We start from the raw sequence: 23,310 nt of genomic DNA, 5'->3' as shown, positions 1-23,310 counted from the left end.
CTTCTTCTTTTTAAAAAACTAGATCTTTTGAATTTTTTTAAATATTTTATTTATTTATTTGACAGAGAGAGATCACAAGTAGGCAGAGAGGCAGGCAGAGAGAGAGGAGCAAGCAGGCTCCCTGCTGAGCAGAGAACCCGATACGGGGCTTGATCCCAGGACCCTGAGATCCTGACCTGAGCAGAAGGCAGAGGCTTTAACCCACTGAGCCACCCAGGTGCCCCGTTTTGTTTTGTTGTGAGTGCCCGTAGAGGTAGAGGGGTAGAGGGAGGGATAGTCTTAAGCAGGCTCTGTGCCCAGCGTGGAGTGCAACTCGGGGATTGATCCCATGATTCTGAGTTGATGATCTGAGCTGAAACTGAGTCAGACACTTTTAAAAAAATCAATTTATTTTTTAAATTTAAATTTTTAAATTGTTCCATTAGCCAACATATAGTACATCATCATTTTTTTAAAAAGATTTTATTTATTTGACAGAGATCACAAGTAAGCAGAGAGGCAGGCAGAGAGAGAGGAGGAAGCAGGCTCCCTGCCGGGCAGCGAGCCTGATATGGGGCTTGATCCCAGGACTCTGGGATCATGACCCAAACTGAAGGCAGAGGCTTTTAACCCACTGAGCCACCCAGGCGCCCCCATCATCAGTTTTTGATGTAGTATGTGTGCAGCGTTTCATTAGTTGTGTATAACACCCAGTGTTCATCACAACATGTGACACTTAACTGGACCACCAGTTACTTATTACTTATTTATATTTAAGCTTTCCCCCCAACGAGGGACTCAGAGTCTCAACCTCAAGATAAGAAGAGTTTCATACTCTATTGACTGATCTAGTTAGGTGCCCCTTTTCTGGGGTATTGGACGGGGGAGTCTTTTGGTTGACTGAGGGAGGGTTGACCTGTCGGGCTGGAAGATCTTGGTGTCTCTTCTGAGGCTACCCATGAAGGATGGGCCTTCTGGGGGAGTCAGTATTTAACTGGGGAGTAGGAGAGGGGCTGTGAAGAGTGCTTATTTGTTCCGAAGCTTCTGGCACTTCATTGCTGTAGGAATGAGCAATTTCGTTGGAATGCTGTCTCCTTCAGTTCTGATAAGGATTGTCCACCAAGCTGCATGTTTCACTAATGGCCCTGTCTTCTGGGCCTCTTCCAAGGCTTGGTTAATTTCAGTCTTAGAACCTGATTCCCCGAGGGCTCAGCCAGGTGGGAAGTATGAAAGTCCTCGAGCCAGCCTGGTGTGGACAGGTGGCTGGTACCTACCTGGCTCAGGCAGGTCAGTGAGAGCGGAGAGTCAGGCCTGAATCAGTGGTGCTCCAGATAGGGTGGAGGGTGTCCTCTGACCCCTGGCATCTCCTCTTCTGGAAATAGGGGTTCATGTGTTTTCATGGTACCTTCTTTCACAATGACTCAGGATTGAGCACTATCTGAGATCAGGATCACAAGAGAGCACCGAGAAGGCAGTGACTGATTTTATCCATCCTGATAGCGAGAGAGTGGTTTCGAGACCCTGGAGGAGTGGGACTGTAGTTCCTGGGGCAGCCTATCAGTAGGGCAGTTGAGAGGGCGCTGGATTTTGTGGTGTCCAGAGTCTGCCTTGCGAAGCTAGACGCTGACCTTACGAACGCCTGAGGCTTATGCTTCAGCCAGCTGCCTCGGCCCTCGGAGAACATCTGTGGATGTCAGCTACCAAAAAGCCATGCATCGCAAATACTAAAAATGAGGTAGCCTGGACTCCATTGGCTTTTAATTAATTTCGCTTTAAGGTCGAAACAAACCAAATGCCTGCTATTAAATCCCAAGTTGTTGGGCACCTGGGTGGCTCGGTTGAGCGACTGCCTTCGGCTCAAGTCATGATCCTGGAGTCCTGGGATTGGGTCCCCCATCAGGCTCCCAGCTCCCTCGGGAGTCTGCTTCTCCCTCTGCCCTTCTCCCCTCTCAAGCCCTCTCTCACTCCCTCTCTCTCAAATAAATAAGTAAAAATCTTTAAAAAAATAAATCCCACATTGTTGCTTTTAGGGACTTTCACTTGGGCCTCCTGGGGAGTGGGTGATCAACACATTGTGACTTCTTTTTCTACACAGTGAGAATAAACTCAGCTTTCCCTCGGGTTCACCAGTTCGAACCGGAACATTTCCTGCACTGAAGGTGTTAGTCCTTAACCGAACAGGAATAACATGGGCGGAGGTAATCCTATTTCTCCAATTTATTACCCAGAAATAAGAAATTTAAAATTCTTGGCTTAATAGAGAATGGAAGCACAACTGTGGCTTGGTTCTAATTATCCTGTTATCCAAATAATAGGATTCTTTAAACTGCCTCACTGAAAGGAGTTACAGAATCATTGCAGTGAAGTAAAATTTTATATTTTGGGATTGGGATTTTCTCTCTTGGCTCTTTCTGCATTGTTCTGGTGTCTTTCTGGACTGTAGCACTCCATAGTGGGGTGGAGTTAACTTAGCCGAACTTGAAGAACCCTCAACTTAGCTTCTCTTGAAAGCTCTTGATGGAGCTTCTCTGCATGTGCTCCAAGGGCAGAGCTGCCAGAAGATTCTCGCATCCTTTTCTCATTTAAAGTTTAGCTCTGGAATCCACTGTTCATCATGTACAGCTGGGTTCAAAGTGGACTAGTGGGTATTTTGCCCGGCAGCATTTGGAACTTCTATCTGGCACTGCTGTTTTCCATCAGAGGTGACCTGTACATGTGCCCAGTATATTCCGTTTTCGCAGATACGTACCTCCCCCACAAAGTCCTTGTCTTTGAAATGCCACTGAGGAGCCTCCCGTAGAGACCAGTTGCCTTTACTGGTGCATGTACATCCTAGCGCTCCTTCCTCGGAGATGGGATTAGAGTTAGCCTGAGAATAGGCGGGGCACATAGAAATTCAGGTGCTAGAGATGGTGGTGAAGTTCAAGTGCGAAAACGCAGAAATAGTTTGGGAAACACCGTCTGATGAGTCTATTCTTTGCACACCTGGGTCGGCATTGGGAACTGAGCAGTGGCGTTTAACATCAAGTTCCTTCCTTCGCTGGAGCAAACTATGTCACGTGCTAAGAGTGTGCTCAGTGCATGTCTGCACATCCACTTTGCAGTCCTCGCATATCCCTGGAGGATGCATTCACAGCTGCCAGAGCGCCGACTGTATACGCTCCCATGTTATCGAAACACTTTGTCGCCAGCCCACCAGTGCTCCTGGCCCGAGTTAGAGTCCATGATGAAGTGTCCATAGGACATTTTGTTTCTAAAACAGTAAGGGAGCTGAGTTAAAGTGGAGATAATAGTAATTAACACACAGGAAGAAACATGTAAGAGAGGCTGCTCCAGCCTGAACTCCGTTTCTCTCCAGGTGCTCCAGTGCGCCGCTGGGTGGCCGGTCCTTGAGGAGCTATACCTCAAGTCTAACGATCTCCTCATTTCGGAAAGGTAACAAAGGCTTACTTCTGTCCATGTTTCGCCGTGTAGTCTGAATAAATGAACCGTCTCAATGATGCCTCACACTGGTTTTTCTTTTTAAAGGATTTGCTAGTGAGAATTAGAAACCTGCTTATTCTTTACAAAGTAGGGCACCTGTGATCATTGGTCCTGATTGAGGAAAAGCCCATCAGAGTGAGAGCCTTGAGTTATATATATTTGAAGACAAGAATTTTATTAGTTTCACAGAAATATATTTAATTTCTGTTTCTAAATGGAGGTTCTGTAGGAAATGCTTTATAAGGATCAAATAATGCATTTTAATCTTTTTTTCAAATAATGCGTTTTGGGTAGCATTATCTGCAGAAGGTTGATGGACCAGGGTATATGTAAAAGTTTGTTCTCCTTAAGTAAGTTAAACATGTTGTCTTTCTCTTTTGTTGATTATCATTAAATTATTATTAAAACTAAATGCAGGCAAATTTACAACAAATTCTCATTTAACAGATTCAAGTTAATGAGATTTTACTGTATGGAGCTATTTTCTATACCGACAACTGCAGGTGTTTTTATTTTTGTTTCAAATTTTATTTGTTTATTAGGGAGGGAGGGAGAGCAAGTGAGTGGGGGAAGAACAGAGGGAAAGGCACACCCAGCCCCATTCGGGGCTCGATCTCATGACCCTGAGATTATGACCTGAGCCAAAACCAAGAGTCGGACACTCAACCGACTGAGCCACCAGGTGACATAGGTGTTTGAAGACACCTAGCCACCTAGGTGTTTTCAAATTACACTTTTTATTTTGAGATAATTTGAGATTCCCATGCAGTTACCAGAAAGACTACCCAGAGATCCCCTGTACCCATGACCCAGATCCATGCCCTCGGTAACATCTTGCAGAGCTACGGTTCCATATCACAGGCAGGGTCCTGACATCGGTCCAGTCCAGACAGAACGTTTCCATCACCATCAGGGCCCGCGTTCCCCTGGTGTGGCGCTCTTCACCTGCCTCCCGCCCCTCCCTCTCCTTTACACTAAAGGCAGGTACTTAAAAGCTGTATCTTCAAAAAACAATTAAGAGATGAAATTCACATTGAAACGTTTTTATTTTCCATACAGGCCAGCTGATGTCCTGCAGACAGTCAAGTTATTAGATCTTTCCTCTAATCAATTAATTGATGAAAATCAGCTGTTTCTAATAGCCTATCTGCCCAGGTAATTTGCTTCTTCAGTGCTGCTTGCAGTAGTGCTTAGAAATGGTTAGTAAATAGATCATATCCTATCTTTGCTTTCTCGGTGGAAATGTGATGATGATGATGATGATGATGGCCTTCACAAACTGAGGAAGTCCCTTTGGGACATTTTAATTTGCATTTATGCGGACCATGTCCCTGCAAACCTCATACACTTTAGTCTACATCTGCAGTAGGTGACTGAAGAATGAATAATTTGGCCCTCGTGCTGATGTCCAAAGTCTTCATTCATTGCCTTTTGGGAAGTTAGACCATGTCTCTTTCCTCTCTGAGACCCATGAGCACGTAGCACAGCCGCGGGCACCAGGAACCGGTAGGCGACTGTAGAACCCTCAGAGCACGTTCTAGAGTCCACTCCGTGTGCCCCATACTGCACTGTTTCTCAGCGTTTCACGTGGCATGAGAACCTAGTGTGTGGGGGAAATATTACAGATGCAGTCTGGTTGATAGGCTGTAGCATTTTCTACTGTGCTTTATAATCAAATTTAACATTTTAAATTTCAGATTAGAACAACTTATCCTTTCTGACATTGGACTTTCTTCTATACATTTTCCAGATGCTGGAACTGGTATGTGAGATCACTAGCTCCCCTCCCCTGCCCAGTACCTCATACTTGAGCTCTTTCTTTTACTTCTGTGTAACTTCGTTCCCCTTTTTTCTCTAGGGCATAAGACATCCATGTTTCCTTCCTTGCAGTACCTCGTCGTGAATGACAATCAGATATCACAAGTAAGGGCTTCTGCGGAATGTACGTACCTCATGAGCCCTCGTTTCCACTCTCAGGAGAAGTTTTTCAGTTCCTTCCATTACAAAATATTTACTTCACTTTAAAAATATGCTTCATAAAGTTAATTTTACCTGCACTATAGTTAACATGCAGTGTTGTGTTAGTTTTAGGTGTACAGTATAGTCATTCCGCCATTCACACATTACTCAGGCCTCATCAAGCTAAGTACACTTTAGTCTACACTCTCTTTCCCCCATCTCCCATTCACCTCCCTTCTGGTGACCATTAGTTTGGGCTCTATAGTTAAGAGTCTTTTTTTTTTTGGTTTGTCTCTCTCTTTTGTTTGTTTTGTTTCTTAGATTCCATATGAGTAAGATCATACGATCTTTATCTTTCTCTGACTTACTTACTATGCTTAGCATAATACTCTCCAGCTCCATCCATGTTGTTGCAAATGGCAAGATTTCATTTTTTTTTTTATGGCTGAGCAATATTCCATTGTATATACATACATCTTCAGTCATCAGTCAATGGACACTTGGGCTGCTTCTGTGAATTGGCTGTTGTAAATAATGCTGCTGTGAACATAGAGTTGCATCCAAAGTTAGTGTTTTGTATTTTTTGAGTAAAGATCCAGTGGTGTGATTACTGGATCATAGGGTAGTTCTGTTTTTAACTTTTTGAGGAACCTCCCTGTGATTTTCCACAGTGGCCGCACCAGTTTGTATTCCCACCACCAGTGCGCAAGGGTAGTGGTTGGGGGGTTCCCTTTTCTCCACATCTTCGCCAACACCTGTTCTTTCTTGTGTTGTTGATTTTAGCCATTCTGACAGGTGTGAGGTGATCTCTCCTTGTAGTTTTGACTTGCATTTCCCTGATTGTGAGTGATATTGAGCATCTTTTCATTTGATGGCCATTTGGATGTCTTTGGAGAAATATCTGTGTATGTCTTCTGCCCATTTTTCATTGAATTATTTGTCCTTTGGGTGTTGCGATTGCTAAGTTCCTTTTACATTTTAGATACTAACTCTTTATTGGATGTGTTATTTGCAAATATCTTGTCCTATTCTGTAGGTTGCCTTCTAGTTTTGTTGCTGGTTTCCTTTGCTGTGTAGAAGCTTTTAAATATTTTAAATTGAAAGAGAAATGCTTCTCCTCAGAAAACCCTAAAGTATTACGAAAGAACTTAATTTAAGTCACAGTAAGCAGACTGTCATTGTACGTGACATGGTTCTAGAGTAAAAGTGTGTTGTGTCTAGTGGGTGTTCCGTGCATAAAGACAATCCTGCACCTCGGGTTGGAATGGGGGGATTTTCCTTTTCTCTTGCTAGTTCACATACTCCAAGAAATGAGCCTGAAACATGTTTATTTTCACGTATTCTCTTTTGCTGGGTTTCAGTGGTCGTTTATCAACGAGCTGGATAAGTTGCCGAGTCTGCAGGCTCTGTCCTGCAGCAGAAACCCCCTGACTGAAGGGAGCAAAGCGGCACATACCACACGTGGGCTTATCATCGCCAAAATCGGTCAGTTGAAGACCCTGAACAAATGCGAGGTGAGTGCTGGTTTCAGGATCTGATGCCTTTTAGCACAGGAAACGCAAGATCAGAATCGTCCTGCGCCTGAAGCATGATGGCTCTTCCAGGCTCCTCAGGAGGTGGCGTGGACGAGCCCAGTCCGGGAGAAGCCTGTTGCTCGGATATTTTGAGAAGGGGCCTGGCGCATCGAGGTTTGCTCCTTTGTCTTGGGATTACAGGAGGAAGAGCCAGAGAGCTTGTCCTCCTCTTCTCAGCCACTGCTCTCAAGAAATTGCAGGGCAGGGCCTTGCTGGCCCCACGGTGCTTGCCTGGAACAGTGTGCCGGCCTGGAACAGTGTGCTCCGGGGTGGGTGGGGTGGGGTGGGGGCAGGGGTGCACCTGCGGGCCGGACGCCGGCTGTGCACACTCATGGGGAAAATGTAGGACGAAGTTCTTACCTCCTTCCGCCGTCAGCTCCTGAAGCCTGTCCCTGTTGGAAGGGACGGTAAGAAGAGATGCCCCGTCACTCTCTGTGTGATGACCGTCCCTCAGCGAGCGGCAGGACAGGGCACAAAGCACAGACCGCGTTTGTCCCGCAGATCCCGCCGGAGGAGAGGCGCGGCGCCGAGCTCGATTACAGGAAGGCGTTCGGCAACGAGTGGAAGGCAGCCGGCGGCCACCAGGACCCCGACCGGAACCGGCCCCACGCGGAGTTCCTCGTGGCGCATCCCCGGTACCAGTCGCTGTGCCTCAGTACGTGTGTGGCCCGCAGCCCACACCGCACCGCCCCTGCAGCCCCGGCCGCGGGGCGTCGGAGGGGATCCTAGTGGCCCTGCTGTTCTTCGGGGCGTGGGGTCCTCCGAAGGGGCCCTTGGCCCGATGCTGGGGCCGTGTCCGCAAGCCCAGGAGCCAGACTCGAACTGGCCTCTTCAGGGCAGAGTCCGCAGCCTCGCCCCGCAGAGGGAGCGCGGGGAGTCGGAGGCCTGCTGGAAGGTCGAGATCGGCATCGGGGCGCTGGAGCCGGGGGCAGCCCTGCGGTGGAAGGCCCTCCCGTCTGCCCGAGCTCACCCCGCTTCCCGCCGCGGGAGGGCGGGCGACCCCTCCTTGCCGGGGGCAGGAGCAGCGGCAGCTCCGGCCGAGCCTGCGGACCTTGCACGCGCGGAGCGTGTTAAGGTCGAAGCCGGGCCCGGGTGTTGCCGAAGCTCCCCGGGCAGTGGCGACCAGCGTGTCCGGTCCCCTCCACGCGGCTCGAGGGCGCCCCCACCCCCGGCCCTCCCCGCCCCCGCCCTGGGCTTACTTACCTTCCCCGCCTGGGTCCTCAGGCCCTGAAGCCCCCACTTGGCGACTCCGTCCCTGCCGTACTCCCCGTTTTGACTTCGTCGTCACTCCAGATGTCACGGGCCTGGGACGTTCTTTCTCAAACCCGTTTCCCGGTGCCGCTCGCTGTGGAACGCTCCGGCTGGGGCGCTGGCCGTGAGGACGCGAAGCTGCCTGGTGGGGGGGGGGGGGCGCTTTCCGATCCCGGCCGCCCGTTTCCCGCTGTTTCTGGGAACCCGAATCACCTGGGGGGTGGGGGGGAGGGAGCTTCTGTCCCGCAGCCGCGCGGGTCGGGCTCCGGGTGGCCGCTGAGAAGGCCCTGAGGGGAGACACGGCCTCTCGCGCAGCCTTGAGAGAAACGCAGGCCCCGGTGGGTCCCTCACGAGCCCCCGCAGGTGAGGCCTGCCCTCCTGCCACCGCCCCTTGACGCCGCATTTCCAGGCGAGGGATGGGCCTGGGCACCCAGCCTGGCGTGGCGCCATCTGGCTGACACCTGAAGATGTCCCTTGAGTTGTGTCCCATCTGGTCTCGGGGTTCTTGCTCAGGACCCCTAACACGAAGGAGCTGTTCATGAAGGCGGAGCTCTGACCCCGCGTCTTACGGCTCTGGAGGCACGGCCTGGTCTCGCCGGTTGGGAGGCGGGACGCGGTCTTGTTGGAGAGGCAGGCGCTGTTAGGTGCTGCGAAGTTGGGGGGTGGGGGTGGGGGGTGTAGCGTGGCTGCCTGGACGCGGTGGCTGGCCATGGCCGTCCCCCAGCAAATAAACAAGTAGTCCAGTGAAGGGGACAGGTCCCAGGTGAGCGGAGCAGCTGCTCCAGGAAGGAAAAGGCTACGGGGGTCTTTTTGGCGCCTGTATTTTTCCTTCTAGGGGCCTGGTTTATCGTGATCCGTGTTTATGCTTCTTGCACAGAATATGGTGCGCCCGAAGACGGGGAACTCAAGACACAACAGCCGTTTTTGCTCAAAAACCAGCTACTAAGTAAGAACCGCACAAAGACCGCTTACTTGTATGTGCGTCTTTGGGCGCTGACACAGATAGGGACAGTTGGTTTCTCTTAAGAGGTACCTGGAATAACGCACTTTTAAAAGAAAGGATGAATTCTCGAACATCTCTGAGTTGTATCAAAGTTTTGGCAGTTCCCATGCTTTCAACTGTTAGAAACTGGGGCTGGGTGTGTGAGAAGTGTGCTGACTGGTGGTTTGTAAATGTGTGACTTTCTTACACGGGTACGCCGGCTACATGGTCAGGCCAGGAGTCAGCAGGGAGCAGGGGAGGCACTGGAATGTTGGTCCAGCGCTTTCTGTTGTTGTCAATTCTGTGAATAACTGTTGCTAATTGTTAATTCTGTGAAGAATTAGTAGAAGGAATTTTCAAAATCAGTAAGAGCTGTTCCTGTATTAGGATCTGAGCCCGGTGGTCCTACAGTTGGATCCTGGGGCAGGTGCGGTTCAGGGGTGTGCAGTTTGAACCCTTATTACACTAGCTCTCAGTCTTTTCCCTTTTTTTCTTTCAAGCACTGAAGATAAAATATCCTAATCAAGTTGATCAGAAAGTCCTAGAGAAACGACTGCCAGGTAAGAAAAACAGGACTTTTGTCTGCTTACACTTAGGAATCACTGGCCTAGGCATGAGTCAGCTGGTAGAAAGTATCTAGAAGTGTGGATTTTTGGAGCTTCTAGGTTTTCACTAACCTTTTATGATCTAAAATACAACGCGTCCTAACCCCCAAAAGCTCAGGTCTCCTGTACCCTTATCAGCTTGTGTAGGAAAGTCTTGTTAAACAATGACCTATTTAGCCAAAGGCACGAGTGTGGAGCGGCATGGCCTTTCTGGAGCCCACTGCTATTTAGTGCCCAAATTGTGGCGCTCATCCAGAGAGACTCACTGGGCCCGAGGTCTTACCGTCCCTTCGTAATACAGGAAACCTGTCTTGGTGAGCTGAAGTGTGAATTACTTGAACATTTGTGACTTCACATACACTCTGCTCCTTGTCAGTTAGGAATCCCCGCAGAAAGTTCTCAGATGTGGTCTTTTAATGGACACACTGAAATGGTTCTTTGGAAAAACGACTCCAGAACTCTGTCTAAACATCACTGTTACTGGAACGGAATTAGCTTCATCCCGAAAATACTGTTATGTCAACCAACTAGATTGATCTAATGTACTTAGAATTACAGTCTCTCAAGTGTACTGTGCCTTGTCAGATGGAAGCCCGCCTCATGCGGAGAGAGTGGTCTGGACGGGTTAAGTGTGGAGCAGCGAGGCTCTGAGGAGATGAAACGTGTAGCGCCCTAAGCGACTCTCATAAAATACGTTGCTTGTGAGTGGAGTAAATTCACATTTTAAACTGTCTGCCTTGTAGCACTTGTAATGGCAAATTTCTCCACCACCTGACTGCTCACCAGTGGGGAAGGGGAAGGGCCGAGTAACCCCCGGCAGCTCCATGCCCCACGGTCAGGCACCAGGAGCGAGAGCACAGGGGTCTAGGGTTGACTGTGCAGTATCGCTGCCACGAGTCGCCATTTAAATTGAAATTCATTAAACTAAAGTAAAAAAATTCAATCCTGAGTCATCTGACCCCGTGGCCCTTCAGGTGCTGGCCGGCTGCATGGACGGCTGGACGAGAAAGCAGCACCGTGGTGTCAGGACATCACGAAACCTGCCCGTCCTGACAACCAGAGAAAAGCCTGGAAGTGTAGACCCCCATTCCACAGGGGGCCTAGGAAGCCACAAACCATCTCCATGTTTTCTGAATGTTAAGACAGTTGTGTGTTATGTTGACATTAGAAATGGTAGTATTTAGAGCATTATGGGCAAATTGCCATTTTTTTCTGCAAGTGGGCAAATTTCTTACTAGGATTGTTGTACGGCCAAAGTGCTTGTTTCTGACATGACTTAGGAATGGGTCCTTTCTCGTTGCTCTTGACCCATCACTAACCACCCTCCGAACAGTGAAACCTGGTCCACCGAAATCTGTAAGAAGGACAAGATTATCTACACATATTCACAGACAAAAGAACAAGTTATGTGAAGTATGTCAATTGTTTATATTCAACACATAAACAAGGCCAGTTTTTATTCTAAAATAAAGATAACATTTATTATCACAAGTTGCATAAAAACACAGCTTTACAAAAATCATTTTTGATAGAAAAATATTTGAATACATGTGATATTTGTAGGAACACCATACTATTGCTGTACCTCCAGCTAAAGCTTCAAAGAAACTATATTTCTCATCATCAAAATAGCCAATATTTACCACAACCCATCTTTGGAAATAAGTTCATAGCATTTTCTGAACAAACCAAGGCATCTGCTCATGAGGCAGGTCCCACATTACGATCTCACAGACCGGTCCCTGCCTCATTCCACAGAGGAGGAAACCAAGGCAGAGCCATGGAGAGGCGCCTTCCGGACGCCTGAGCCCCCATGCCAGCATTCTCGCTGCCATCTGTAAGCGAGTCATCAGAGGTTTAGAAAATGAATGATTCTTTCTACTCAGATTTACTCCTCTGTGCACAGAACGGGATTTCGGGTTTATTCAGATGGAGGAAATGTTCGCCACCACTGAAATGGAATCCCACTGTCAAAGGGCACTTAGGCCAAACCCTGGCTCAGTTCCCCACTTGTCGGGTCAGTGGTGTGGAACCGGCTCTCCAGGTGCATGGGGCAGGCGAGACTTTCCCTAATGATGTCCACGGGGAAACGGATACCGTGAGTCATTGCGACTGAGGTCTTGTCACACGAGCTAGATTGACACGTGTCATTTGAGAGAACTGAGGGTGTTTTTCTTTGACAGACTCCATGACAATTCAGAAGGTGAAGGGACTGCTGGCCCGTCTTCTTAAAGTTCCTGTGTCAAAACTGCTGCTGTCCTATGAAAGCCCCAAAGTAAGTAGCCCACAGAACAGAGTCCGGCTGAGTCCCCCTAGTGTGACACACTGTGAATCTAGGGCTCCATGTGACATGTATTGTTTCTAAATGGGAAACATATGCCTCTGTTCGGGAGGTATGAAGATGGCTCCGCCTTTATCACCCCAACCCTTTGTTCTGTTTGTAGATGCCTGGCAGAGAGATCGAGCTCGAAAATGACCAGCAGTCATTACAGTTTTATTCTGTGGAAAGTGGAGATTGTCTGTTGGTGCGATGGTAATAATGAACTAAGAAAGTCTGGGGACTACACTGATTATCATGACTGGGTGTGGGGGTCACCGGAAATAAAGGATTTATTGGAACAATTCTGTCAGAAAAAGAGGTTTTACAACTTGCCCTAAGTGTAGAAAAGGTGGTATTTTCACTGGGAAGAGACCATTTCTAGGCTTGTATGTAACAGCAGTAATAAAGGCTTTGCACCTACTAATGATTTTCTGATTTTATTTCATATTTCGTGACTATACATTTCCATATGTGGAGATTTAAATATTAAATAGAACCTAGCTAGTCTAATGAAATCTGAACACAGTTAATGTTGGTCATAGGACCAGTTCTAATGGAACTCTATGGATACTACGAGCTTATAAAGTTAGCAAAATGATTTGGACGGTCACTTTGGGAAATGTTGCTTAAACTTAGGCATTTTCTATATGTAACGTGTGCTGTGATCTCTTCCCTCCATTACCCTGTTTTTAGAGTACTTACAAAAATTCATTACATGCTTTTCCCTAGAGTTGGGCATATATCCTACAGAAGATTTCCATCTCTGATCGGAGTTCACTCATATTAGGTAAACATTATGCAATGACGGGAGGAAAGAAAAATTCATTCTTTTAAAGTGTCTGCTACTTAGCACTGTCCTTCCCTATGTCACTAAAACCCAGAGAGGTATTTGATTTATAGCCACAGAATTTTAGCTTTTTTTTTAAAATAGTACTAGACTGTGACCTTCAGGCTTTATGTTAAACAGCAAAAGAAAACTGAAATTAGCTCACTTAATAAGTGACCTTTAAAACCAAGGTCCAGAACTGAGACTTATATGGGTTCCTTTTCCAGTTGCCCACTTCACTCAGACCATTTCCATTCCCAAACTTTGGTATAAGTGACCACACAGCATTCTGTGAGTTGTTTTTGGCCCTTCATGATCCTAATTCTGCTTCACAGAGCCATTCTGTAATCCAGGCTGGAATTCACATTCTTAGTTACTAGATTTCTGACGAGGCCAATTTTAACCAAAAGTGATAGGTAATGAATTATAAACTAGAAAGGATACCTCAGGTTTAGAAACATGTTTTATAAAACAATTTGGTGTTTTTCAAATGGTCTTCTAATATGGAAATAAAATTTTTATGTACAGTATCAGTTGATTTTTAAAAAGGAAATTTTGTGCAAACATTTAGAAATATCACATTGGTTTCAGGTAAAAAGTGCCAACCTAGAACTATCTGGAAAGACCACAGCGCCTGTTACCTAACTGCAGGCTCCCCTCCGACTGACCCCAGCTGCTCCCAGGCGTACCGTCCTCCTCCGGCACAGCAAGTTAAAACCCTCCCGCTGCTGCTTCGCACTGACAAGGATCCCCACACAGTTCCTTCAGCTGCCACAGCTGCGCCAGCTCCTGGGGCGAGTACTGCGGGGAGGACAGCATTCCCGTCTCACACGTCTTCTCACACAGCCACAGACCGTCCTGGCAAGAAACCAAACCAAAGTGAACTCGGAGCCGTGGAAATGAGCTTGAAGGCTCCAAGGAGGGTGGGGGTGGGGGAGAGGATTCTAGGTGCCTGCGTGTGCGCGTGTTTAATTTAGAAAACAGAACCCATGTCTCAACCTTGACCCTGGGTGGGATGGAAAGGGTTTGCCCTGAGCACCTGGAACCCCAGCCTGCCCTTAGCTGGGGTCCCGTTCGCCAGCAGTGCAGTCGGAGATGGTCATGGCCTTCGGTGCGAGGCAGAAAGCAACATCAGTCCTCTTTGTAGAGAACATTTTAAATACTTCCTTTTCAAGGACATGAGGTCACACACACAAGTCTCTAAACACATCAGGAAACCAGCTTCCTGAGCTACGGTCTGCAGACACACCTGCCCACAAAGACCCACCAACCCCAGCTACCACAATGATCAGACGCAGAAAATGATGTTCAGCGTTCGACAAGTCAAAGCTGGGACTTTGGGAGGACGCAGGGCAGTCACGGCTGGCCCAGGAGAGAGGGTTCATCCCTGTGCACCCCTGACGCGAGCGGGGCCTGCTCTGGGCCCAGGTGCCGCACAGGCTTCCTGCCCCACCTGTCCCTGCGTGTGCCTCTACCCCTTGCACCTTCTGTGGCCTAAGTGGAAGCTGCAGGAATCGGAAATTCCCCAGAAAGCCTTGAGCTGAAGCCCAGCTTCGTGCCTGCCTCTCTTCCCAGCGCCCCTGTTCCCATTTCCAGCCTCCGGAGATTCCTTCCTTCCTTTTTTCCCTGGCCCAGCGGTCAGTGGATTTCCAGGAGCACCTTCTGGTACTTACATCCGGGGTTCCATCTGCATCAGTCAGAAGAGCTGAAGGGTCCCTGGACCATCACACTGCTGGGAACTTGCCAGCGGATTCCTTAAGATCTTTTTTTTTTGAAGTGATCTCTGTACCCAACATGGGCTCAAACTCATGACCTTCAGATCAAGAGCTGCAGGCTCCACTGACAGAGCCAGCCAGGCGCCCCTGACTCCTTATATTTTAAAGCTACAAAGAACTTCTAATGAAACATATAAAAACCTAATTCTCTGTGGGTGGGAAAACTTCCATCTAAAACATTTCTTTTAAACTCAGAAAAGTATGCGAACACAGGTGGATGACTGTGAGCTGAATCGGGCTCAGCCCTGCTGCCGGACCTTCCGCTTGCTGTTCCTGCCCAATGTCTGACCCGGGCACCTAACTCCCTCACACTCCGCAAAGACCTGGGGCTGGCCCCGCCAGGCTCGCTTACCTGGTAGCGCGCAGGTCCTATGGCTGCCATCCAGATGCCCATGCTCACGTCTTCACCCTGTATGCACCCGTGAGTCAAAATGCAGAAGCTGAAATGCTGCGTCATCTCTAAACACGATGCCACACGTTCCCATAAATCATCTTTCCACTTGTTCTGTAATTATTCTACCGGGAAATGCCAAGTCTACCACTTGTACACAGAGGGAAACCTAGTGGCCGTGGACACCCGGCAGCTGACATGCCTACACACAAGATGGCGAGGGGCCGGTCGGCCGCCCTGAGGCCCCGCGCCGGCAGCATGAGCGCTACAGTGGCTCCGGTCGCCAGGTGGGCTGATGAGTGGAATCCACAAAAGGGAAGCCCGTGCTTTACAGCCTTCCTCCTTGTGACTGTCAAGCTTTTGGTTCCTCCAGGGACTACCCTTTTAAGTACTGCCCGAAAACCTATTTAGAAGGCTCAAAAAAAGATTTTAGGAACAGAATTTAGAGCCAGGGTTTGGAGGCCATGGCTGTGTCCCTGACCTCAGAGGGGCACTCCCCCCAGGTGCGCTGCTATGTGCTCAGAGGTCAACACTGGGCTGGACGGGACTCGGCGTGAAGAGTACACGGTTGGGGCGGAAATCCGGACTCACCTGATAGGTCTTCAGTCTGCCCGCGTTGCCGGCGAGCCAGTGCACAATGTCCCTGGAGATGACGTACCCCGAGCCGCAGGCAAAGGCTGGGTAGGCAGGACTGGGGTACTCCAGCTCCTGCCACTTGCCGGTTCGGTCCACGGCCCAGTTCAGTCTGAAACTGAGAGCCAAAAAGAGGTGGCTTTTTTGTGTTGGTGTGACAGCTGTCCTACACTACGAGCCGGGGCCCCTTTACGATCACTACAAAGGACTAAGCTGTAAAAGCAGGGAAAGAAGGAACATTTCTTTTTTTTTTTTTTGGTCTAAAGAAAGGCATCATTTACCTAGCGGGTGTGTGACATGAAAGACTGGTGCATCACATTCTCTAAGTTACATCTGTGGAGTTTCTGAAAGTACCAGAGCATCATGTGTATATACGCTAAAGACCCCGAATCCGAAGGAATTCTTCCTTCGCTGAAGCAACAGCGAAGTTTCAGAAACGTGTCACAACTCTCTTCTAACCTACCCTGTACAGCTCCTCCTCACACGAGCACCGTTACTTCTAGGCCGTGACGATGAGAGCCACATGGTCTTCCCCTTCTCATTTACCTTAGCCCAGGCTTCTGGGTCTGCAGATCTCCCCTCTCACTGCAGACTGCTAACGCCCAGGGGCCCAGGGGCCCAGGGGCCCAAGGTGGGAGGCTGCCCATCTCAGCCACATTTTGCTTATGAAAAACAGCTTGTGTGTTTGTCATTTTAAATTAATTCCTTTTGATCAGGTACATGAAGCCGAAGAGCGAACAAGGTTTAACTTACTTTCCCCACCAAAAATTAGGCCCGTCCAGATTCTTGTGGGTAATCCTATTAAATACAGCCTCCAAGTCTATGTAACAGTCGTCGTCTGTCTTCAGCAGTAAGTCAAAGCTGGTTGTTTCCACGGTCCTGTTGGCAGAAGGGAAAACGGGAGTCAGTGCATCCATACCTCCGTACAAGGAGAGGAAGAGATGCCGCCGTGGTGACATCACCACCGTTTTACTGGAGGACCGTCCCTGGACGACCTGCACACTTTCTCTGTTTCTCCGAGGCTGAGAACGTGCTCAGAACACTGCCACCAGCGACTGCGTCCTCACTCGATACTCACTGAGTGTAACACAGAGAAGCACCAAGCAGATCTGAAGAGTGAGGACGAAAACACAATAAACTACAGACCTGGCTTAAGTGGAACCTACATGCAAACAAATGGTTCTGTGACCTTGTTCCCATCAGGCTGGCAAACATGCCAACCCTGGCACTTGGGTTCTTCCCGGGGGCCCAGGGTGTGGGGACAGGTGTCCTCACAGGCTCTCCCACGGAACCCTGCTGCACAAGATGCCCTACTGTGCCACGAGTTCCACTCCACTCAGAGAGCTAATGGTTTTTAAAACACTGAGCTGTAACATAGAAACAGACTTCCCCAAAAGAAATGATTCCCCGCAATTAAACTCTTATAAATGACCTTTAGGAAGGCGCAGGAGAGTGACTTCATTTACCCAGACATGTCGGGGTGAGCAGAGACAAAACTGACTTCATTCCACACTGCCAATCCCTGTCCATCTTGGATTAAAACAAAACAAAACAAAACAAAACAAGCCCAGAGTCTTGCTAGGGAACCAAATGGCAGAAATCTGAATAAAAGAAATCTGGAGAAAGTGTTTTTCGGTAGAAGAATGGTGAATTTCACAACAGGTCCACACCAAAGTGCATGACCCCGTGCTTCTGAAGTTTACTTCTAATTAATAGCACAGGAGCACATAATATTTGCTCATCAGGAGGAACCCTGTGATAAAGGACACTGCGGTCACTGAGGAGTCACCCAAAGAAAGAATGCCTAGTGCCGCTTTCATTACAGCATGGACGGTGGACAGGTGTCACAGGCGGGGAGGGAAAGGAGTGGGTCCCCAAGTCCAGGTCCATTAGCCTGTCACTAGTGATTCAGGTGGCATTGATGACTAAGATCTTAGAGATGCACAAGGAGTACAGGAGATTAGACTTAACACTGAAGGTAACAGATAAACTACACTGAACTTCCATAACCAGGAATCAGCTCCCCAGAGAAAGTCCTAGAACCCCACAATCCAGATTTCCCACTTCCTGGACCTCCATTCCCACCCTTCACTGAACTCTTTCCATTCCTGCCTTGGCCCCCTTACAACAAGAACCCCTCTCAGGGGCCTTGAGCTAAAGAAAGTTCTTTTTCTCGGTTCAGTTGTCCAAACACAACCCTGATATTCTAGACACCCCGATTTCCAGCTCTTACTTCTATCTGCCCTCTAGCCACAGGGTGTTTCCAAAATTATATTAATTTGCCCTAGCTATGAGACATGACCTTCCGTAAATGAATCCGGACTACATCCATCCACTCTGCCCAGGGCAACAGGCAAGCGAGAGCGACAGACTTCGCTCACCAAGAAACGAGCTTCCTGATCCAGTTTTAAAAGACAAAGATGTGGAAACCTCTAGATTTAGGTTAGACAGAGACAGCTCAGGTTCATTCTAGGGTGGACAGTGTCACAGGGCTCAAAAGCAAGTAAGTGGACCCCAGAGTGACTAATCTTGTTAACTGTACAAATATGTAAATAATAGTAGTTGTTATTGTTGCTGCCATCAGTCGCATAAAGGCAGGAATGACAACCCAGGTGGAAGAAATGCTGAAGGGTTGGGAAGTTACAGGAGAATCCCAGGGCTTTGCATTTCATCTTGCAGAAAAGGTTTGGAATTAGGGCAAGTAGTTCTCGAATGTGTAGAGTAGAGGATGGAAACAGAATGTGCATGTTCTAAAGAGAATTCAGACCAGTAACCTGGGTTCGGGGGAGCTGTACTTGGGTCATGTAGGTCTGCAGGTGTGATCGCCACTGAACACGGGACATTTTCAAACTCAGTGATTTTCATCTGGTGTTGGCTTGAGGCAACCAAGACAATGACTCAGAGGACTCATTTTGACTCAGAATGGAACAACTCGAAATGAGAGCGACTTTTGCCCTATTTTTGGTAAAGATCATTAACATCACAGATCTGCTCATCTGAATGACAAAGCAGCAGAACTTTAAAAGGTCAATCCTCACAAAGAACCAGGACACAACACATCACATCCCAGGTGTTGAGGGGTTCTGGGGTTGGTTTAAAAAAAAAAATGCAGGGGTCTAATGTTAATAAATTGTTCCTACATCCAAAAAACAGTAAGACAAGTTCTACCTACCTCACATTCTAACCACCTACCATCTGTAGAAGTTCAGCAATTTCGCAGGGACATTTCGGTAAGTGTCCACGACATCCACAAAAACAATGTCGTCATAAACGCTGCTTTCCTCCCTCAGTAGGGCATCTTCCCTGTGGAGGTTACTTATGTGGTCAAGAAGTCTTCGAGGGCGAGAATGGAGGTTCTGTAAGAGTGCGTCACCTTCTACAAAGGAAAATCAGAGATGGAGAAAAATGCTGTTGCAAACGTGAGACCCAGCACATGAACACTCTGTACACTCACACCCTCTCCCCGGGGGACCCAACAGAAAGCAGCAGGAGGCCCCTGAGCTGGGCTCCAGGCCCTCCTGCCCCTGCGCGGATCCACAGCCACTTTCCTGCAGACAGTCCTGTGGCGGCCCCGTCAGGCCGTGGGAGGCAGCGGGTCCCTCCGTGACCACCCCAGCCCCGGACTCTGTATCTCACATGCTCACAAGGATGTCCCCTGCGGTGCTGTTTGTAACGGAGGAAACTCTCCTGACAGGAGAGTGACCAGCCTGGGGACAGTCACATAATGGGATACCGCAGGCAGAAGATGTGACCTGATCTTGCATGTTCTGGGGAATGGCACTGACAAATGATGCCAGGGAAGGGGCCTTCATCGCTAGGTGATATATACAATATGACGCCACAGACCTCGATTATAAAATACTCCCATCAGAACTGTTACAGAAAGATACATACGTATGTAGTAGAAAGCAGGGAAGAAAGAAAGGGAAGTGTGCACATGATTTCGGGACAGGGACACCCTCTCCGAGGGAAGGGAGGGACGCCGGACAGCTAGCAGGGAGGGGGATTGTGTCTGTGACGGTTTTGTCTTAAAAGGAAGCAAATATGACAAAACACAAGCATTTGTTAATTCTGAGTAAGAAGGACATGGCTGTTTCCCACAGTGCTCTCCATTCTTGGTGTCTCTGTGCTATTTCATAATAAAAATGTGCTGAAAGACACCTGTTTACTATCTGACACGTTAACGAATCACTTGTTACATCCGTGCAGGGACTGGCCTCAGATCCTGTGGACTTAAGGCGGCCACTTTCACTACGGCAGGATTTTCTCAAATGTCTCACTCCAATCAGAGAAAATATCTAGTAAATACAGCGAGTGGCTGCAGGGCAAGGAAACAACAGAGCCGCTCAGCACCCTGCCTCCCGGCACCACAGGGGAAGCCTGGGGTGTGGGGATCGAAGGCCGAGACCTGATTTCTGCTTCTGCCCACGGGGACAGGCGGGGCAAAGCTGCAGGTTTCCGGGCCCAAGTTCTCATGAGCGGGAGGTGGAGGAGGGCGGGGACAGCTTGCTGACACCCACATTCAGCAGGTCGGGGGCGGAGGCCACAACTCTGTCTTCAGCATGTGTCTTCCCAGAACTCTGAGGCAGCGGGACCCCAGACAACCACTGTTTGGGAAACTCAGGCCTGAATGACCCTGTGCTCCGCCAGCACATTCTACTGTACATTCTATCACACTCTACCGTAAGAGCCTTTACTTGGGAGATAAAGAGAAGTATATGCAATTTAACACTTGAAGGAAAGTCCAAGTGTTTGAAAACTGGCAAAATGGGAAAACGGCTGTAACAAGGGGAGAGCAGGAATTAAACACAGGCCTTTCAGATGAACCCCACTGCCGGTGTCAGGAAACCAGGCACATGCAGTAGCAGATCTGCGTGTGCTTTAAACCTGTATGGGTGCGACCGAAAAGAACCGCAGAGCTGCCCGCCTCAGAGTTTGCTAGATCACCTCTGTCTAGCGAGTCTGCGAAGACACAGACATCTGTGCTCCAGTCTCGAAGATTTTAACTTTGTAGCTTGAGGTAGGGCCCGGACAGGGATGCCAATGCCCGACAAAATTTAATAACCGGTGTATAACCTGATGGTTCTGAATGGCACTTAGATCCTGGATTTTAAAAAATGTATACTGAGATTTTTCAGATATATCCAGAACATGAGAAGACAGTCTACTCATTTTCATTTTTTTAGCCTACAACTTAAGTTATTTCACTCTTATTTGAAAGAAATCGTCCCTCACCCAGACCTTATTCCTTTAGCCTCCATGACAGAAAAATTATGACAAGCTTTTGTCCAGGGTACAGGAGCAGCCCCTTCTAGAACAGTTTAGTGGCAGAAGTCTTAAGGGCCCCTTAAACTAGTTTTTAAAACCTCCCGGTGGTATATTCGGGAATGAACTGGTCAGAGAAGGGAAGGTGCTGGATACTCCAGTCAGACAGTGTATTACACCTGCCCCGGCCCCACGGCTTCGCTGCCTTAGGAAGCTGCCTGAGCTCCGGATCCGAGTTTTCCCCAGGGCTGGGGTATTAATAGCTGCTTGGGGAGCTAAGAGGACACCTTCCTTGGCAGAGTGGTCTCACAGTTTCATGAAAACTCTCTGGACTGGAGTTAAGGATCTCTAAATTTTAAATCTATTTTTAATGGCAAGTTTATGGGTAAAACCCATGTACCTGTTCTAGCCTACTCTTTGGAGGTGATGTAAGAATACAACTACTTCTGTGAGGGAACACTATAAATTAAGAGGTTTTTGAAAAAATTTTATAAAGCCACAGTCCATTTGCATCTGCAAAGAACAGGCAGTGGCTCAAATGGGGTGTGTGCCCTCCTCAACACTGTGCTGTCAGGGGCTCCCGGAGAGTCTCCTCTCAGGATCTGCTCTGCTTTCTCCGGTCACAGAGAGCCTCTGCTTTCTCCGGTCACGGAGAGCCTTTAGGGAAGCTGGGTCCTAATTCTTTTATCGGAATCCATGCTCTGTGGAGCTCTGAGATGTCAGGACAGAAATTCCACTGGGCACCTTTGTTCCCTAGGTGATAATTCAGGACAGGTGGCCAACAGGAACTGCATCCATGGTAGTCTATCTTTCTTAAAGTTCAGGGACACGGAATTCTCAGGAATCATAGGTATTTAAGTAAGTATCATTCAAGAAGATAAACACAGCCGCTCCCATCCTGACAAAATCCTTCTTGAGTTCTAGGCTAATGTTCCTGACCCCAAGTTTTAAAGGAATCTTTCTAACAAACCCATCCTTGAAATGTGATAGATTAGGAGACGCATTTAACAAACCGTACTCTGAAAGAGAGTCTATGTTTAAATATTCACATGAGGAGAAAGTGCACACATGAAGCAGGGCAGGAAGCTGAGTCCACTGGGCCACCTCCAACAGAGGGACAGACGCAGGCATCAAAATGCACCACGCTTGCTGGGACAGGGAAAAAAAGGTTCTTCCCTTCTTCCCTTCCCTTCTGACAGTAGCACAAAACCCACTATAGCTATATGGCCTCTGTAGCCGTTCTGCAGAAGTCCCCACCTGGCTACAGGATAAACCAGACACAGCCACGCTAGGGCCAACAAAGTCCAAGGTCATAGATTTTTCAATGTCATCCTTATGGTGAAAGACTGGATACTTTCCCTCTGAGAGTGGGAACAAGACAAGGATGTCTGTTCTACTTCTACTTCTTCTTTTTTTTTTTTTTTTTTTTTTTTTAAAGATTTTATTTATTTATTTGTCAGAGAGAGAGTGAGTGAGAGCGAGCACAGGTAGACAGAGTGGAAGGAAGAGTCAGAGGGAGAAGCAGGCTCCCTGTGGAGCAAGGAGCCCGATGTGGGACTCGATCCCAGGACGCTGGGATCATGACCTGAGCCGAAGGCAGCTGCTTAACCAACTGAGCCACCCAGGCGTCCCTACTTCTACTTCTTCTACTCAACACTATATTAGACATTCTAGCCATGACATTTATTTATTTATTTATTTTATTTTACTTTTTTTTTTAAAAGATTTTATTTATTTATTTGACAGAGAGAAATCACAAGTAGATGGGAGAGGCAGGCAGAGAGAGAGAGAGGGAAGCAGGCTCCCTGCTGAGCAGAGAGCCCGATGCGGGACTCGATCCCAAGACCCCGAGACCATGACCTGAGCCGAAGGCAGCGGCCCAAACCACTGAGCCACCCAGGCACCCCTAGCCATGACATTTAGACAAGAAAAAGCAATAAAAGGCATCTCGATTTGGTGGGGGGGGGGGGGAGGTACAACTATCTCCATTAGCAGATGACATGATCTTATAGGTGGAAAATCCCAAGGCACCCAACTAGTAACTTAATAAACGAATTCAGCAAAATTGCAGCATACAAGATTGATATCTAAGAATCAATTTTATTTCTATACATTAGCGATAAGAATCTAGAAATATAAAAAACAATTCCACTTATAATAGTGCCAAAAAATATGTAAGAATAAACTTAGCAAAAGAAATATAAGACTTGTACTCTGAAAACCATAAAACATTGCTAAAAGAATTTAGTTTAAGACATAAGTAAATG

At 48.0% G+C, this 23,310-nt stretch overlaps 2 protein-coding genes across 5 annotated transcripts in view; one reads left to right on the top strand and one right to left on the bottom strand.

Annotated features, from left to right (window-relative positions):
* TBCE (tubulin folding cofactor E) overlaps positions 1–12,577 on the top strand; it is a 76,084-nt gene extending 63,507 nt beyond the window's left edge. The window contains exons 7-17 of one of the 3 annotated variants that reach the window (XM_059170403.1): positions 2,075–2,177; positions 3,338–3,414; positions 4,522–4,617; positions 5,160–5,224; positions 5,321–5,385; positions 6,783–6,935; positions 7,497–7,650; positions 9,124–9,192; positions 9,729–9,788; positions 12,017–12,108; positions 12,278–12,577. In XM_059170403.1, the coding sequence (XP_059026386.1) occupies positions 2,075–2,177; positions 3,338–3,414; positions 4,522–4,617; positions 5,160–5,224; positions 5,321–5,385; positions 6,783–6,935; positions 7,497–7,650; positions 9,124–9,192; positions 9,729–9,788; positions 12,017–12,108; positions 12,278–12,370 (1,027 nt within the window). In that variant the 3' untranslated portion in view covers positions 12,371–12,577. Of the gene's footprint in view, positions 1–2,074; positions 2,178–3,337; positions 3,415–4,521; positions 4,618–5,159; positions 5,225–5,320; positions 5,386–6,782; positions 6,936–7,496; positions 7,651–8,219; positions 8,392–9,081; positions 9,193–9,728; positions 9,789–12,016; positions 12,109–12,277 lie in introns of those variants that run through there. The other 2 variants (XM_059170402.1, XR_009352695.1) reach the window with 2 other exon arrangements.
* B3GALNT2 (beta-1,3-N-acetylgalactosaminyltransferase 2) overlaps positions 11,287–23,310 on the bottom strand; it is a 61,731-nt gene continuing 49,707 nt past the window's right edge. For both annotated transcript variants that reach the window (XM_059170405.1, XM_059170404.1), the window contains 5 exons: positions 18,971–19,154; positions 16,532–16,657; positions 15,737–15,896; positions 15,107–15,163; positions 11,287–13,837 (listed from right to left, as the gene is read on the bottom strand). In XM_059170405.1, the coding sequence (XP_059026388.1) occupies positions 13,691–13,837; positions 15,107–15,163; positions 15,737–15,896; positions 16,532–16,657; positions 18,971–19,154 (674 nt within the window). In that variant the 3' untranslated portion in view covers positions 11,287–13,690. The remainder of the gene's footprint in view (positions 13,838–15,106; positions 15,164–15,736; positions 15,897–16,531; positions 16,658–18,970; positions 19,155–23,310) is intronic.

Source organism: Mustela lutreola, chromosome 4 (assembly GCF_030435805.1).
Source record: "Mustela lutreola isolate mMusLut2 chromosome 4, mMusLut2.pri, whole genome shotgun sequence".
NCBI classification, from domain to species: domain Eukaryota; kingdom Metazoa; phylum Chordata; class Mammalia; order Carnivora; family Mustelidae; genus Mustela; species Mustela lutreola.
Note: the sequence above shows the minus strand (reverse complement) of the source record. Positions and strands in the feature narration are given on the sequence as shown.